This window comes from Rhincodon typus, unplaced genomic scaffold (assembly GCF_021869965.1).
Source record: "Rhincodon typus isolate 14 unplaced genomic scaffold, sRhiTyp1.1 hic_rhity00000358, whole genome shotgun sequence".
NCBI lineage: Eukaryota > Metazoa > Chordata > Chondrichthyes > Orectolobiformes > Rhincodontidae > Rhincodon > Rhincodon typus.
Genome location: NW_025965996.1, coordinates 1 through 14,424, shown reverse-complemented (window position 1 = coordinate 14,424; position 14,424 = coordinate 1). Strand labels below are relative to the sequence as shown.

General features: G+C 41.0%; 1 protein-coding gene across 1 annotated transcript; it reads left to right on the top strand.

Moving 5' to 3' along the window:
- Positions 1–13,787: 13,787 nt before the first annotated feature.
- LOC109929679 (late histone H2B.L4-like) lies at positions 13,788–14,419 on the top strand (the record flags this gene model as incomplete). The annotated part of the gene is made up of 1 exon (XM_048621276.1): positions 13,788–14,419. A coding segment is annotated over exon 1 (513 nt), but the record flags the coding sequence as incomplete, so codon positions are not given.
- Positions 14,420–14,424: the final 5 nt, after the last annotated feature.

Sequence of the window (14,424 nt, the reverse complement as noted above, 5' to 3'; positions counted from 1 at the left end):
CGCAATGGAGAGACCAGCGCCCAGGGAAGCGAGGGTGCAGCAGACTCTTTCCGGCAACATATCGAGGTGTGAGTCTCGGACACAGAGGGTACTCCGAGACCGGCATTGATTCGGGCTCAGTTCAGGGAGAACCGGGGGCTGTTTGTGAGAGGCCGAGCGGGGCAGGAACTGGTCCCGGAACTTGGAGTGAGCGGCCTGGCGGGCAAGAGAGAGGCCTTTCTCGGGTTGTGTGTGGTCCGAACACAAGCGGCAAGAAGCTGCTGGGGGTCATTCTTGTGGTTTTCAAATCTCTAAACACTGATGCAAATTGCTGTTTGTTGACATTGTGTGGTAAATAGTGGAAACATCGACAAGATTGTGGGAATACAAGTATCTTGTGTCGGACGTAGATTGGAGCTAACAGATCATATGTCTGGAGTCAAACATTTGAAATAGTGCCTATTGTTCTTTTCAACAGTTAGTATGTTGGAATCTGGTAACATGAACTGTGTCAACATTGCAGCATCTTCGGGTAGCACCTCAGATGGAGCTGTGCAATTATTGCTTAGTTTCTGAATCTCACTCAATTGGTATCGAATTATATATTTTTAAAAAAATAATCCTCAGACAAGGAGCAGCTCGATGTAAGAATGGCATCAGACTTGTGTTTGAGTTGATGGCTTTAAAGAAAAGACAGAATTCTCATGACACAAAGTTCTCGTCCAATAGGTTTATTTAAAATCATAAGCTTTTGGAGTTCTGCTCCTTTGACAGGTGAAGTTAAAGAAAAGAAACATCCTAATAACTATTAACTGAATATACGTTAATCTGTATTAGATTGTCAAACTTGGCTGATGTTGATTTACAGGAGATATCTCTTTTGTCTTCCTCCAGGCAAATACTCCAAGGACCAAGATGATGTAATATTTCGTTGGTACAAAGCCAAGTGTGAGCAGCTGCTTCTAACTAACAGCAGGTATGTTACTGTGATCAGAATGGAGAATATCCTTTCCACAGTGACAGAGCGGATTGAATCAGACTGATATTGAGCTCAATTTCCAGAGATGTATCCAAAGATACAACCAACCAAGCACAACTGAGGAAAGGCAAGTTTGTTTTTTGTTTCCATTGTCAATTGACATCATGCTAGTTCCAATTAATATCATTCATAGCCCATTAACATTTACATCATGTTTGAAATGTTAACGGCTGACTCCTTGTTGAAAGTACTCAAACAGGAACGGAATCATGTTTACATTTATTAAGGGTATTTTATAATGTCACAAACCAGATAAAGAAAGACTCCTCCTACTGCCCCCTTGATCATGACCCCGCCCCTGACCACCAAAACATCATCTCTCAGACCATCCACAACCTCATCACCTCAGGTAACCTCCCACCCACAGCCTCCGACTTCATCGTTCCCCAACCCCGCACCACCCATTTCTGCCTCCTTCCCAAAATCCACAAACCCGACTGCCCCAGTTGACCCATTGTCTCTAAGTGATCCTGCCCCACCGAACTTATCTCCAATGATCTCAACTCCATTTTCTCCCCCCTGGTCCAGGAACTCCCCACCTACGTCTGTGACACCACCCACACCCTCCACCTCCTTCAAAACGTCCGATTCCCTGGTCCTCAACACCTCATCTTCACCATAGACGTCCAGTCCCCGTATACTTGCAATCCCCATGCAGATGGCTTAAAAGCCCTCCGGTTCTTCTCCCTCCGGCCCCACCAGTCCCCCTCCACCGATATCCTTATCTGCTTAGCTGAACTCGCACCTAACCTGAACATCTTCTCATTCAACTCATCCGACAAAGGGGGTGGCCATGGGTACACGCATGGGCACAAGCTATGCCTGCCTCTTTGGAGGATACATGGAACAGCTGCTCTTCTGCAGCTACACTGGCCCCATCCTCCGTTATATCGATGACTGTATCGGCGCCGCCTCGTGCTCCCACGAGGAGTTCAAACAGTTCATCCACTTTACTAACACCTTCCACCCCAACCTTATGTTCACTTGGACCATCTCTCCTTCCTCGACATCTCTGTTTCCATCTCTGGCAACCAACTGGAAACTGATATCTATTTCAAGCCTACTGATTCCCACAGCAACCTCAAATACACCTCCTCTCACCCACCTTCCTGCAAGAATGCCATCCTCTATTCCCAAATCCTTCACCTCTGCCGCATCTGCTCCCGAGATGAGGCATTCCATTCCTGGACATCGCAAATGTGCTTGTTTTTCAAGGACTGCAATTTCCCCTCCACAGTGGTCGAAAATGCCTTCGACCGCATTCTCGCGTTTCTCGCAACTCATCCCTCACACTCCCCTTCCACAATAACAACAAAGACAGAATCCCCCTTGTCCTCACGTATCAATCCACCAACCTCCGGATTCAACGCATCATCCTCCGCTACTTCCACCACCTACAATCTGACCCCACTACCAAGGACATTTTTCCCTCCCCACCCTTATCTGCCTTCCAGAGGGACCATTCTCTCTGTGACTGCCTCGTCCACTCCACACTCCCACTAGCCCCACCACCCCTGGCACTTTTCCCTGCAACCGCAGGAAGTGCTACACCTGCCCTGACACCTCTTCCCTCATCCCCATCCCAGGCCCCAAGAAAACCTTCCACATTAAACAGATGTTTACCTGCACATCTGCTAATGTGGTGTATTGTATCCACTGTTCCCGTTGTGGCCTCTTCATCAGGGAAACCAAGCAGAGGCTTGGAGACCGCTTTGTCGAACACCTACGCTCGCATCATGACAAATGACTGCACCTCCCAGTCGCAAACCTCTTCAAATCCCCCTCCCACTCCTTGGATGGTATGTCCATCCCAGGCCTCCTCCAGTGCCACAACGATGCCTACCGAAGGCTGCAGGAACAGCACCTCATATTTCGCTTGGGAACCCTGCAGCCCAATGGTCTCAATGTGGACTTCCCAAGCTTCAAAATCTCCCCACCCCCAACCTCATCCCAAAACCAGCCCAGCTCGTCCCTGCCTCCTTGACCTGTCCATCTTTTCTCCCACCGATCCGCTCCTCCCACCTCGCTGACCAACCCCCACCCGCACTTCCTGCCTACTAGCCTCATCCCCACCTCCTTGACCTGTCCATCTTCTCTCCACCTATCTTCTCTCCATCGTCTCCTCACCTCTCTCTATTTATTTCAGAGTCCCCTTCCCCTCCCCCCATTTCTGAAATAGGGTCCAGTCCCAAAACGTCACTTTTCTGCTCCTCTGATGCTGCCTGGACTGCTGTGTTCATCCAGCTCTACACCTTGTTACCCCCTCAAAGAAAGACATCACGTTGTTACATAGTTTCAACAACCACGTGTGACAAGTAGTGTTACTGACAAGTAGCAAATCACTACTGAGCGCATACAGACACATACACAAAGGTGCTGACTGATTCAGACTGAGTCCCAAATATGCTCATTGTATCAACACATAAGATATAAAGACTAACAACAATGTATACCCATACACACTACAGGTAACAGAAGCAAATACATATAAAATGTTTGTGGCTCTTCTTTTATATAAGCAGAGGAGTCTACAGGATAGAAAAAAGACCTTTCAGCCCATCAAGTTGATAGTAGACAAAAACAAGCACCTGACAATTCTAATTCCATTCAGCCAGCATTCCATAGCAATAAGTGTGTCATGGCAGTATATGATTTGCCAACCCCAACTTTATCACAACATAATTCTCAACTTGTTCACCTTCAGGAATAGAAACCATATTTTCCATCTGTCGAGCAAATCTTTTTTTTTTGAAAAAAGAACATTGTTTAACTTTGTTTCCAAGTTCACTTTAGTTTTCTACAGTGTCACTTGCCCCTCCCAGTAAAATATTGCAAAAAGGCAAGAAAATAGAATGCAATTTCTTCACATTAATGATATAATCACCATTTAAAGTAATGAAGAATGATCCATTTAACTAAATCTTGTAATTGTTAAATTTTATATTTTTTTTTAGCAAAAAGCGTTCAACCATGTTCAATAAGTTTAAATCTTCTCCACTGTAAGACAGAAAATACAAGTCTTTTTGCTTTCCTCATCCCCACCACAGAGCATCATAAGAGTATTGCTGATGGCTTGCACCATTACACCACAGAGCAGGGTTATGTGATATCCATGATAGAATAATTAAGTGAATTAGCCAATACTCTTTCCTGTAGAAGGAACATTGTGGTCATTCAGCTGAATACAGTTGATTTGTTCACTGCCCTTTCCCTTAGAGTCTGACAAAGGAAGCCACATCTATCCATTCCTCAGCATTATTCACAAAATTATGTTACTATGCACTCGGAAAAGCTGACGTCCTGAAGAACAGCCCTTGATATAATGTCTCCCAGTTAGACTCTGCACTGTTGGAGTTAGAAAACCCTTTGCTTTTACATTACACAATCCATTACACAAAACAAATGCATGGAGCAAAAACTGACAGGTACGGGTTGATAACTGCACTCATACGTTCTCAAAGCAGAAACTGACAGGCATGGATTGATAACTAAATTCACAGATTCACAAAGCAGTATCTGGCACGTACAGATTGATAACTATAGTTAGATATTCACAGAATAGAAACATACAGAGCAAGAGTGATATCTGTACTCTTATTCATGTTGTAGAAACGTATATGTACAGATGGCTAACTACACTCATAAACATATACATCAGAAACTGACAAGGAGAAATTGCTATTTATATTTCTATACCAGAACAGGCAGGTCCAAATTGCTGAGCACATTCACATATTCACAGCACACTCACTGGCTGATAGGGAAAGATTGATAAATGCCCTGAAATAGTCACGTAGCAGAGACTGCCAGTTACAGATTAATATCTGCACACTCAGATACACAGAGCTGAAACTGACAGGGACTGACCGGTAAATAGACTCAGACGTTCACATGGTAGTTACTGACAGAGAAAGTTTGATAACAAATCTATCATATCCACATAGCAAAAACTGACAGGAACAGATTAATAATAAAACTCCCAGTTTCATATTGTTTAAATTGACAGGTACAGTTTTATAACTAATCTGACATTTTCACAGAGCAGAATCTGACAAGTACAGATCGATAACTAAACTCAGATTGACAAGCAAATACAAACAGGTATAGAAATGACAACTACACTCACGAATTGACCATCAGAAACCGAAGATATAGATGCACAACTACACTCATTGACATGGCAGTAATGGAGAGCTACAGCTTGATAACTACAGTCACCCACCTGCATTACAGTAACTGTCAGGGACAGATTGATGACACTCACACATTCATATGACAGGTACTGATTAATAACTCAACCCACATTTGGATCTCGCAGAAATTGACAGAGACTGATAATTATACTCTCATTATCATTGCAGAAACTGAGATTTATAACTGCACTCTCACATTCACATAGCAGAAACTGAGAGTACAGATTTGATAACCATAGTCGCACATTCATATTGCAATAAGTGACAGGGATGGAATGATCCTACCTATGAAATATTATAAGAAAGCAAGAGAACAATGTCATTTGTTCAAATTATCAACACAGCTTCCCACAAAATCCTGATATCCTGGAAATCTACAAAAATTTGATCAGGCCCTGGCGATTTAGCCACCTTTATGTATTTTTTACCACCTCTAACACCTCCTGTTATGTCATGTGGACTGTTTTCAAGACATCCATATTTATTTCCCCAAGTTCCCTCGCCTCCACAAGGACAGAATGATAACTAAACTCATATTCAAATAAGAGAAATAGATGGGGAGAGAATGATAATTACTCACATTCACAAACCTGAAACTGACAAGTGCAGATGAATAACTACACTCAGATTTACAGAGCAGAAGTTGATGGTGACAGTATGATAACTGCTCTCACATACTCGCAGAGCAGAATCTGATGGTATATGTTCATAACAGAACTCTTACATTCACCTTGCAGAAACTGACAGGTATAGATTAATAACCGCACTCTCAGATTGACAAAGCAGAAACTGACAGGAGCAATTTGATAAATACACTCACGTAGAGAAACTGACAGGTACAGATCAATTCTCTCATATTGACATTGTGAACCAAGAAAATTTGGTACAAATTAATAACTGCAGTCATATACTGTCATTGCAGAAATTGACAGGTACAGGATGATAACTTTCATCACATTAAAAAAAACAGAGACTGGCAGAGACAGATTGATAACTGCATTCCCACATGTTTCCTTTTTTTTCATTCATGGGATGTGTGTGTCACTGACTATCCGTAATTGTGCACAGAGGGCAGTTAAGTGCCAACCACATTGCTGTGGGTCTGGAATCACATGTAGGCCAGACCAGGTAAGAATGGCAGATTTTGTTCCCAAAAGGACGTTAGAGGACCAGATTTTTTTCATGGAGAATTGGCAGTAAACTCTTATTTTTAGTTTATTGTTGAATTAAAATTCCACCATCTGCCATGATGGGATTTGAACCGGGGTCCACAGAACAATATCTGGCTCTCTGGATCAATGGTCCAGCAATAATACCATTAGACTATTGCTTTTTCTTTTCACATTCACATAGCTGAACATGACAGTTAAGGATTGGTAATTACACGCTCAAATTCATGGAGCTAAAAGTGACAGAACAGATTGATAACTGCACTCTTATATTAACAGAAGGGATGCTGACAGGAACGGATTGATAACTGTATGCACAAGTTCATATTGCAAAAATTGGCACGTACAAATTGATAAATGCACTCAGACATGAGCAAACCAGAAACTGATGGGCAGAGGGTAATAACTAATGAATTAATAATTAATCATTCACAGAGCAGAAACTTGCAGGGAAAGTCTGATAATTACACAAGAATATTCACTGGGGAGAAACTGACAAGGTCCATATTGATAATGACAATCATATTCACACAACAGAAACTGGTTGGTACACATTGATAAGCACACTCTCTCAATTACAGAACAGAAACTGACAGTCACAGACTGATAACTACATTTTCATATTCACGTGTCCGAAAATGACAGGTACGATTTAATGAATATGGTTGCATTTTTACAAGCAGAAACACTCGGGGTTATGTTAATAACAGCACTTAAACATTCACATCTCAGGAACTGACAGGTAAAGATGAAAAACCAAGCTCACATATTAACATAGCAGAAACTGAGAGGCATAGATTGATGCCTGCACTCTTACATTCAGATAGCAGAAAACGACAGGCACAGATGGATAAGTATACTCACCTTGCAGACGCTGATACGAACATTCCCACATTACAATCTAACAGGTAAAGACTTACAACTACGTTCTCATATTCACAAAGGAAAAAAAACTGTCAAGTACAGTTTGATAACTATACTCAAATAATCACAGAGCAGAATCTCACAGGTACATATTGATAACTACAATCTCACATTCACCTTGCAGAAATTGACAGATACAGATGGATAACTACACTGACACATACACAGCTCAAACTGACAGGAACAGGTTGACAACTACACTCATTCATTCACGTAGCAGAAACTGACAGCTCCAGATGATAACCGCCACTCTCATATTCACAGAACAGAAACTGACAGGTTTACAAGTTGATAATCACATTCACATACTCACAACACACATACTGATAAGGAATGATTGACATATTCACCTAGCAGAAACTGACTGGTACATAATGATAACTACATTTATGTAGTCATAAAGCTGAATCAGGCAGGTACAAATTGATAACTAAACTCATTGAAATAGCAGAAACTGAAAGTTAGAGACTGATAGCAACACTCTCAGTCTCATAGCTGAAACTGCTAGGTGTTGGTTGATATCTACACTGAAATTCACATCGCAAGAAGTGGCAGGTACAGATTAATTCCTTTCTTAGATATATAGAGGAGACACTGACAGGGACAGGTTTGGAATTACACTCTCGTAGTCACATAATAAACTCACAGGAACAAATGGATAATAACACTCCCACATCACATAGCATAGAATCACAGATACAGTTTGATATTTACACTCAATTTCACACAGCAGAATCTGACAGGTACAGATAACTGCACTCATTTACTGACTTGGCAGAAACTGACGGGCATAGATTCAAACTTGCGCTCATGTATTCACATTGCAGAAACTGACGGGTGCACTCTCGTATGCAGTGACAATTTCCTGACAAAATTTGAATATGTTATCCATCTCTAGAATTTATCCAAAATTTGATAAAGACGTTGAAATATTCACAGGGCAGAATAACACATGTATATACTGATAATAACACTCTCGCATTCACCGAGCAGAAATTAACAGGGAAAAATTGATAAGTACATCATACATTCATGTTGCAGAGACTGTGAGGAGCAGTTGCTTCCAAAATTCTCATATTCACAGAGTGGAATCGATCAGCGATAGACTGTCGATTACACACACACATTCAGCAAGCAAAACTGACAGGTATAGATTGGTAACTACATTTACAGATTCACACACAAAAGTCTGATAAGAACAGATCGAAACGAAATTCACAGATAAACTCATAGCAAAAACTGACAGGTACAGAACTATAAATACATTCACACATTCACAAAACCAAAACCTAACAGTGAAAAAAGGATAAATAAACACTCCGATTCAGAGAGCAGAAACTGATGAGGAAAGATTGATAAATACACTAACATGTGCACATTGCTGAGACTGACAGGAACAGATTGACAAATACACCCACACTCTCAGAGCAGAAACTGACAGCTACAGATTGATAACAACACACGTGTATTCACATGGAAGAAAGTGGCATGGACAGATTGATGACTGTAGATTGATAACCACAGTCACACTTTCTCATTGCAGCAACTGACTGGGACATATTGATTGACAATCACTTGTTCACATGACAAAACTGACAGGTAGAGACTTAAAATGACAGTCAAATTCACATAGCAGAATCTGACAGGCACAGATTAATAACTGCACTCACACATTCACATTGGCTGAAACTGACAGGTACATATTGATAAATGCATTCACACATTAACAAACCAGAAACTGACAGGTACAGATCAATACTGACACTCTCACATGAACAGAGCAAAACTGATAGGTACGGGCTGGTAATTAAACTTGGACATTGAAATTGTAGAGACTGACGGGTACATATTAATAATTGTATTTGGATTTTCACAGGTAGAGATGGATAACTACATTCAAATATTCATCCAGAAAAAGTTGGCTGGTACAAATTGATAACTATATTTACATATCCACAAAACGGAGACTAAGATGACAAATTGACCAATACATTGACATTACAGAAATTGACAGTGCTTTAATCTGTGGGGCTGTGGGCTGTGTGCAGGAAGGTGGGATTAGAATAGCCATCTGTTTGTCTTTGGGTTGGAATGGACAAGATAGGCCAAACAGCCCTCTTCAGTGGTATATCATTTCAATGGATGTATGGCTCTGTATCAATCTGTCCCTGTCAGTCTCTGCTGTGTGAATACAGAAGTAATTTAACAAAGGCTTAGATTGTGGGAGTGTAGTTATCATTCACCAAGTAGGAACTGACATGAATAGATCAACAACTAAACTCATATTCACAGACCCACTTGCATTGGGTAGCCCCATTCATGGAATTGTATACCTGTTGGTTAGTTTCTGGGCTTCACTCAATTGGTATGGAATTGACAAAAAGAAAAATCACCAGACAGGGAGCAGCTTAGAGCAAGAGTGGAATCAGACACACAATTCTGTTCAAATTCCTGGCTTGAAATAAAATATTGTAATGATTATTAACTAAACATTGCATTGATCAATTAAATATTATCAAACTTGGCTGATGTTGATTTACAGGAGGTTTTTCTTCTGTCTTGAAGGACTAAGAGAAAGTGATATTCCCTCCGTCCAAAGCCAAGTGTGACCAGCTGCTTCTAACAAACAGAAGGTATTTTACCGCTGTCAGAGCAGAGAACATCCTTCCCACAGGCACAGAGCAGATTGAGTCAGACATACATTGAAGTCAATTTCCAGCGAGATATGCTCAAACAACACAGAGGAAATACAAGTTTTTTTTTTCACCATTCACAATGCACACCTGCCCAGTTTGAACAAATTGCAGCATTTAAGGTTTGGCAAAGATCTGCAGCTCGGGTAGTGGATAATGTTGCTGACTTGCTCACTGAGCTGGCTTGTTTTTGTTCAGACATTTTCATCACCATGCTTGGTGACATCATCAGTGGAGCCTCTGATGAAGTGATGTGTTCTACTCCACGTGGAATTTATACCGTCTGGTCCGTTATGATGAGTACTGTCATTTCTGGTTTTGATCTGTATGAGTTTATATATGGGGTCCGATTCTATATGTTTGTTGATTGAAATATGGAAGGAAAACCATGCCTCTCGGAATTCCCATGTGTGTCTATGTTTGGCTTGGGCTACTGTAGTTACTTTGTCCCAGTTGACCTGATGGCTTTCATTGTCTGAATATACAATACATTCAGACAATGAAGGCCATCCGTTGAAATGGGACAAAGTAACCATATAAAAACTGAAAGAACTGTGGATGCTGTAAATCAGGAACAAAAACAAAGTTGCTGGAAAAGCTCATCAGTAACTGGTTCTGAGGAAGGGTCACTGGACCCGAAAGGTTAACTCTGTTTTTTCCTTCACAGATTCTGCCAGACCAGCTGAGCTTTTCCAGCAACTTTGTTTTTGTTGGACAAAGTAACCATAGTAGCCCAAGCTAAACATAGACACGCACAGAAATTCCTAGAGGCATGGTTCTCCACACAAACATATAGAATTGGACCCCATATATAAACCCATACAGATCAAAACTGAAATGACAGTACTCACCATAATGGACCAGACAGTATAAATTCCACGTGGAGCAAAACAACATCGCTTCATCGAAGGTTCCACTGATGATATCACCGAGCATGGTGACGCAACGTGTGAACAAAAACAAGCCAGCTCGGTGAGCAAGTCAATGTCACGTTTCAGCATTCATAGCCCATTGACATTTACACCAGTTTTGAAGATGGATGGACCGAATACTCATCCCAAATATACACTCAGGAACTGAATCTAAGCTGCATTAAATCACCCCAATAACAACTACCACAAAACAAATCGCATTCTCACTGAGAATATTACTGGCTGCCAGAGAGTTAAGCCACGTTATCAAATTGAAACTGACAAGCATGTATTGATAGCTCTGCTCATTCATTCACATTGCAGAAACATGCAAAAACAGATTGATGATGACACTCACATATTGACATAGCAAAATTAACAGGTAAAGTTTGCTAAAAACATTCACAAGTTCACATTATAAAAAGGGATATGTACACATTAATAACTATGCTCACATATCAAACTAACAGGACCTGACATATCCACATCATAGAAATACAGAAGTACAGATTGATAATAACCTCCCAGATTCACAGCATAACCTGACAGGTCCAATTTTATAACTGCATTCAAATATCCACAGATTTAAAAAAAAACTGCCAGGTGCAGTATGATAACTACACTCCAATTTTCACAAGCAGATTCTCACAGGTACACATTGATTACTAACTTCACATGTCCATACAGCAGAAACTGACAGGAACAGCTTGGTAATAACCCTCCCAGTGTCACACAGCATGAACTGACAGGTGCAGATTAATAACTGCATGCATATCAACAGTGTAAAATCTGACAGCTACATATTGATAACTACACGTGCACACTCTCTCTCACACACACTCTGAGCAGAAAATGACAGATATAAATCCATAACTAAACATACAAATTGACATTGCAGAAACTGACAGGCCAGATGGATAACTACAGTCATATCTTCTCACAGCAGAAACTGACAGGGACATGTTGATAACTAGTCACACCACTAATATTGTGGTAATAGTGATGGATAGATTCATGACACTCAGATGTTCACATGACAGAAACTGCCAAATAACTACATTCTCATTCACATTGCACTTTCCAACAAAAACAGGTTAATAACTACAATTACAGATATCAGAAAGTATGAGGTACAAATGAATAACTGTGCTGCAACATTCACCGAGCAGAAACTGGCATTGCAGATCAGTAACTGAACTCAAATGTTGAAATAGCAGAACCTGTCAGGTAGAGACTGAAAGTGCTAAAATAAAAACTGACTGTTACAGATTGATAAATAAAATCACGTTCAAATTTCAGAAACTGGCAGGAACAGATTAGTAAATATGCTCACACATTCACACAACAATAACTGTCCGAGAAAGATGAGTAAGCACACTGGTATTCACAATGCAGAAATTGATAAGAGCAAATTGATAATTACACACCCAGTTTCACAGCAAATTAACTGACAGGTACAGTTTTGATAACTACATTCACATGTTCAGACAAGAAACTGACAGGCATGTATTGACACTCACATATGCACCTAGCAGAAATTGACAGGTCCAGATCAATCTGGACATAACAGAAACTAAGAGGGCCAGGTTAATAACTACAGTCACAACCTTGAATTGTACTAACTGACAGGGACACATTAATGACAACAATTACATTTTCACGTGATAGAAACGGACAGGTACAGATAATAAATACATTTCCATATTCCCAATGCAGAAACTGAGAGAGAGGCTGTGAAATGAACATAAACATATAGATAACTAAACTCTCATTCACAGCAGAAATTGGTAAATACACGCACACACGTACATAGCAAAGACCTGATAGCGACAGATTGATAACTACAATTACACATTCACACAGAAGAGAGCTTCGGGGATAGACTGATAATTACACAAGCATAATCACTGGAGGAACTGATTGGTACAGATTGATTACTACACACTCACATTCGGTCAGCAGAAACTGATGGACAGATCTGAGGGAGTAATAATCATTCACCTCGTGGAAGCTGAAATGGCAGATCGATAACTGCGCTCCCATTTTTACACAGCCAATAATGAGAAATAAAACTAACCCTTCGTCAACCTGAAATTCTGAACAACACAATATCATTCACACTGTAATCAGGGACTCATTATTAGTGATAAAACAAAAAAAATCTACACACAAGAGATTGTCACAATTAAAATTTGCAAAAGGTACTGTGTTCAAAATATTCTTAAATGACAATAATCAGTGTGAATACAACTGACGTGTTGACAAATAAAGTTCAGAGAAAATCCATGAAAAACAATTATTGCTAGAAACTGAAAGGCACGAAATAACATCCACACTAATTAAGTGCAAAGCAAGATTCCAGGAACTGAAATGTAGGCAGAAAGCTGCTGATACTGATTGAAGAGCCGAAGGGATAGAGAGTAAAATTTGTGTAATCAGCAGAACGCGAAATGCATGGGTCACAGGACATCCGTTCTCTTTTGTCATCGAGGTAATCCGAGTAAAACTGATACCGACACACGCTGGCAGGTATTCTGAGGAAAGTATGAATAGTTTGGGCCTATACTCGTTGGAGATTTGAAGAAGGACGTCAAACCTTTCGAGGAAACGAAAACTGAAGGGTGTTGACGGAGCAGATGCTGGTATAATGTCCTTAAACTTCAGAGAGTGTAGAACAAGAAACACAAGCAAGAGAGAACATTCCCTAACTCAAGCACGATGCAATTGTCAGTAGTTCCATCATTTCCAGGAGTGAAACACACCACTGCCAGATTTCAGTGCATTTTGTCAATTGACAACTAACGTGATGACATTTTTAAACGGAGGAGAAAAGAAAACCATTATAAAAGATATAGATTAAATCGCGATTAGGATCTCACGATTTAGAGAAAGCTCGGAGTTTGATCCGTGTACAAAATTTCGATTTGCGTTTGAAATTTCATTGCAGATCCTGGCAGATCCACGTTGTGTCCCACACTAACCAATCACAGAAAGGCTAATGTCATGTTTTAACATTCTTGTAAACTACCCAATCAGGAACAAGGCTTTCTCCCATCCTTCATTAGCATTGCTGACGCCATCAGGCTATAAAAAGCGAGTTCTGAGCCCGCTTTCTCTTATTCTGTGTTGGATATTGAATGTCGCAATGGTAGAGGAAAAGAAAGGGCAAGTTGCCAAGAAGGGCGCTAAGAAAGTGGTGAAGAGGGCACCAGCGAAAAGCGGCAAGAAGAGGAGAAGGTCCAGGAAAGAAAGTTACTCGATCTACATCTACAAAGTGATGAAGCAGGTTCACCCCGACACCGGCATCTCCTCCAAGGCCATGAGCATCATGAACTCGTTCGTCAACGATATTTTCGAGCGTATCGCGGGGGAGGCTTCCCGCCTGGCCCATTACAACAAGCGCAGCACCATCAGTTCCCGGGAGATCCAGACCGCCGTGCGGCTGCTGCTGCCCGGGGAGCTGGCCAAGCACGCCGTGTCGGAGGGTACAAAGGCGGTGACCAAGTACACCAGCTC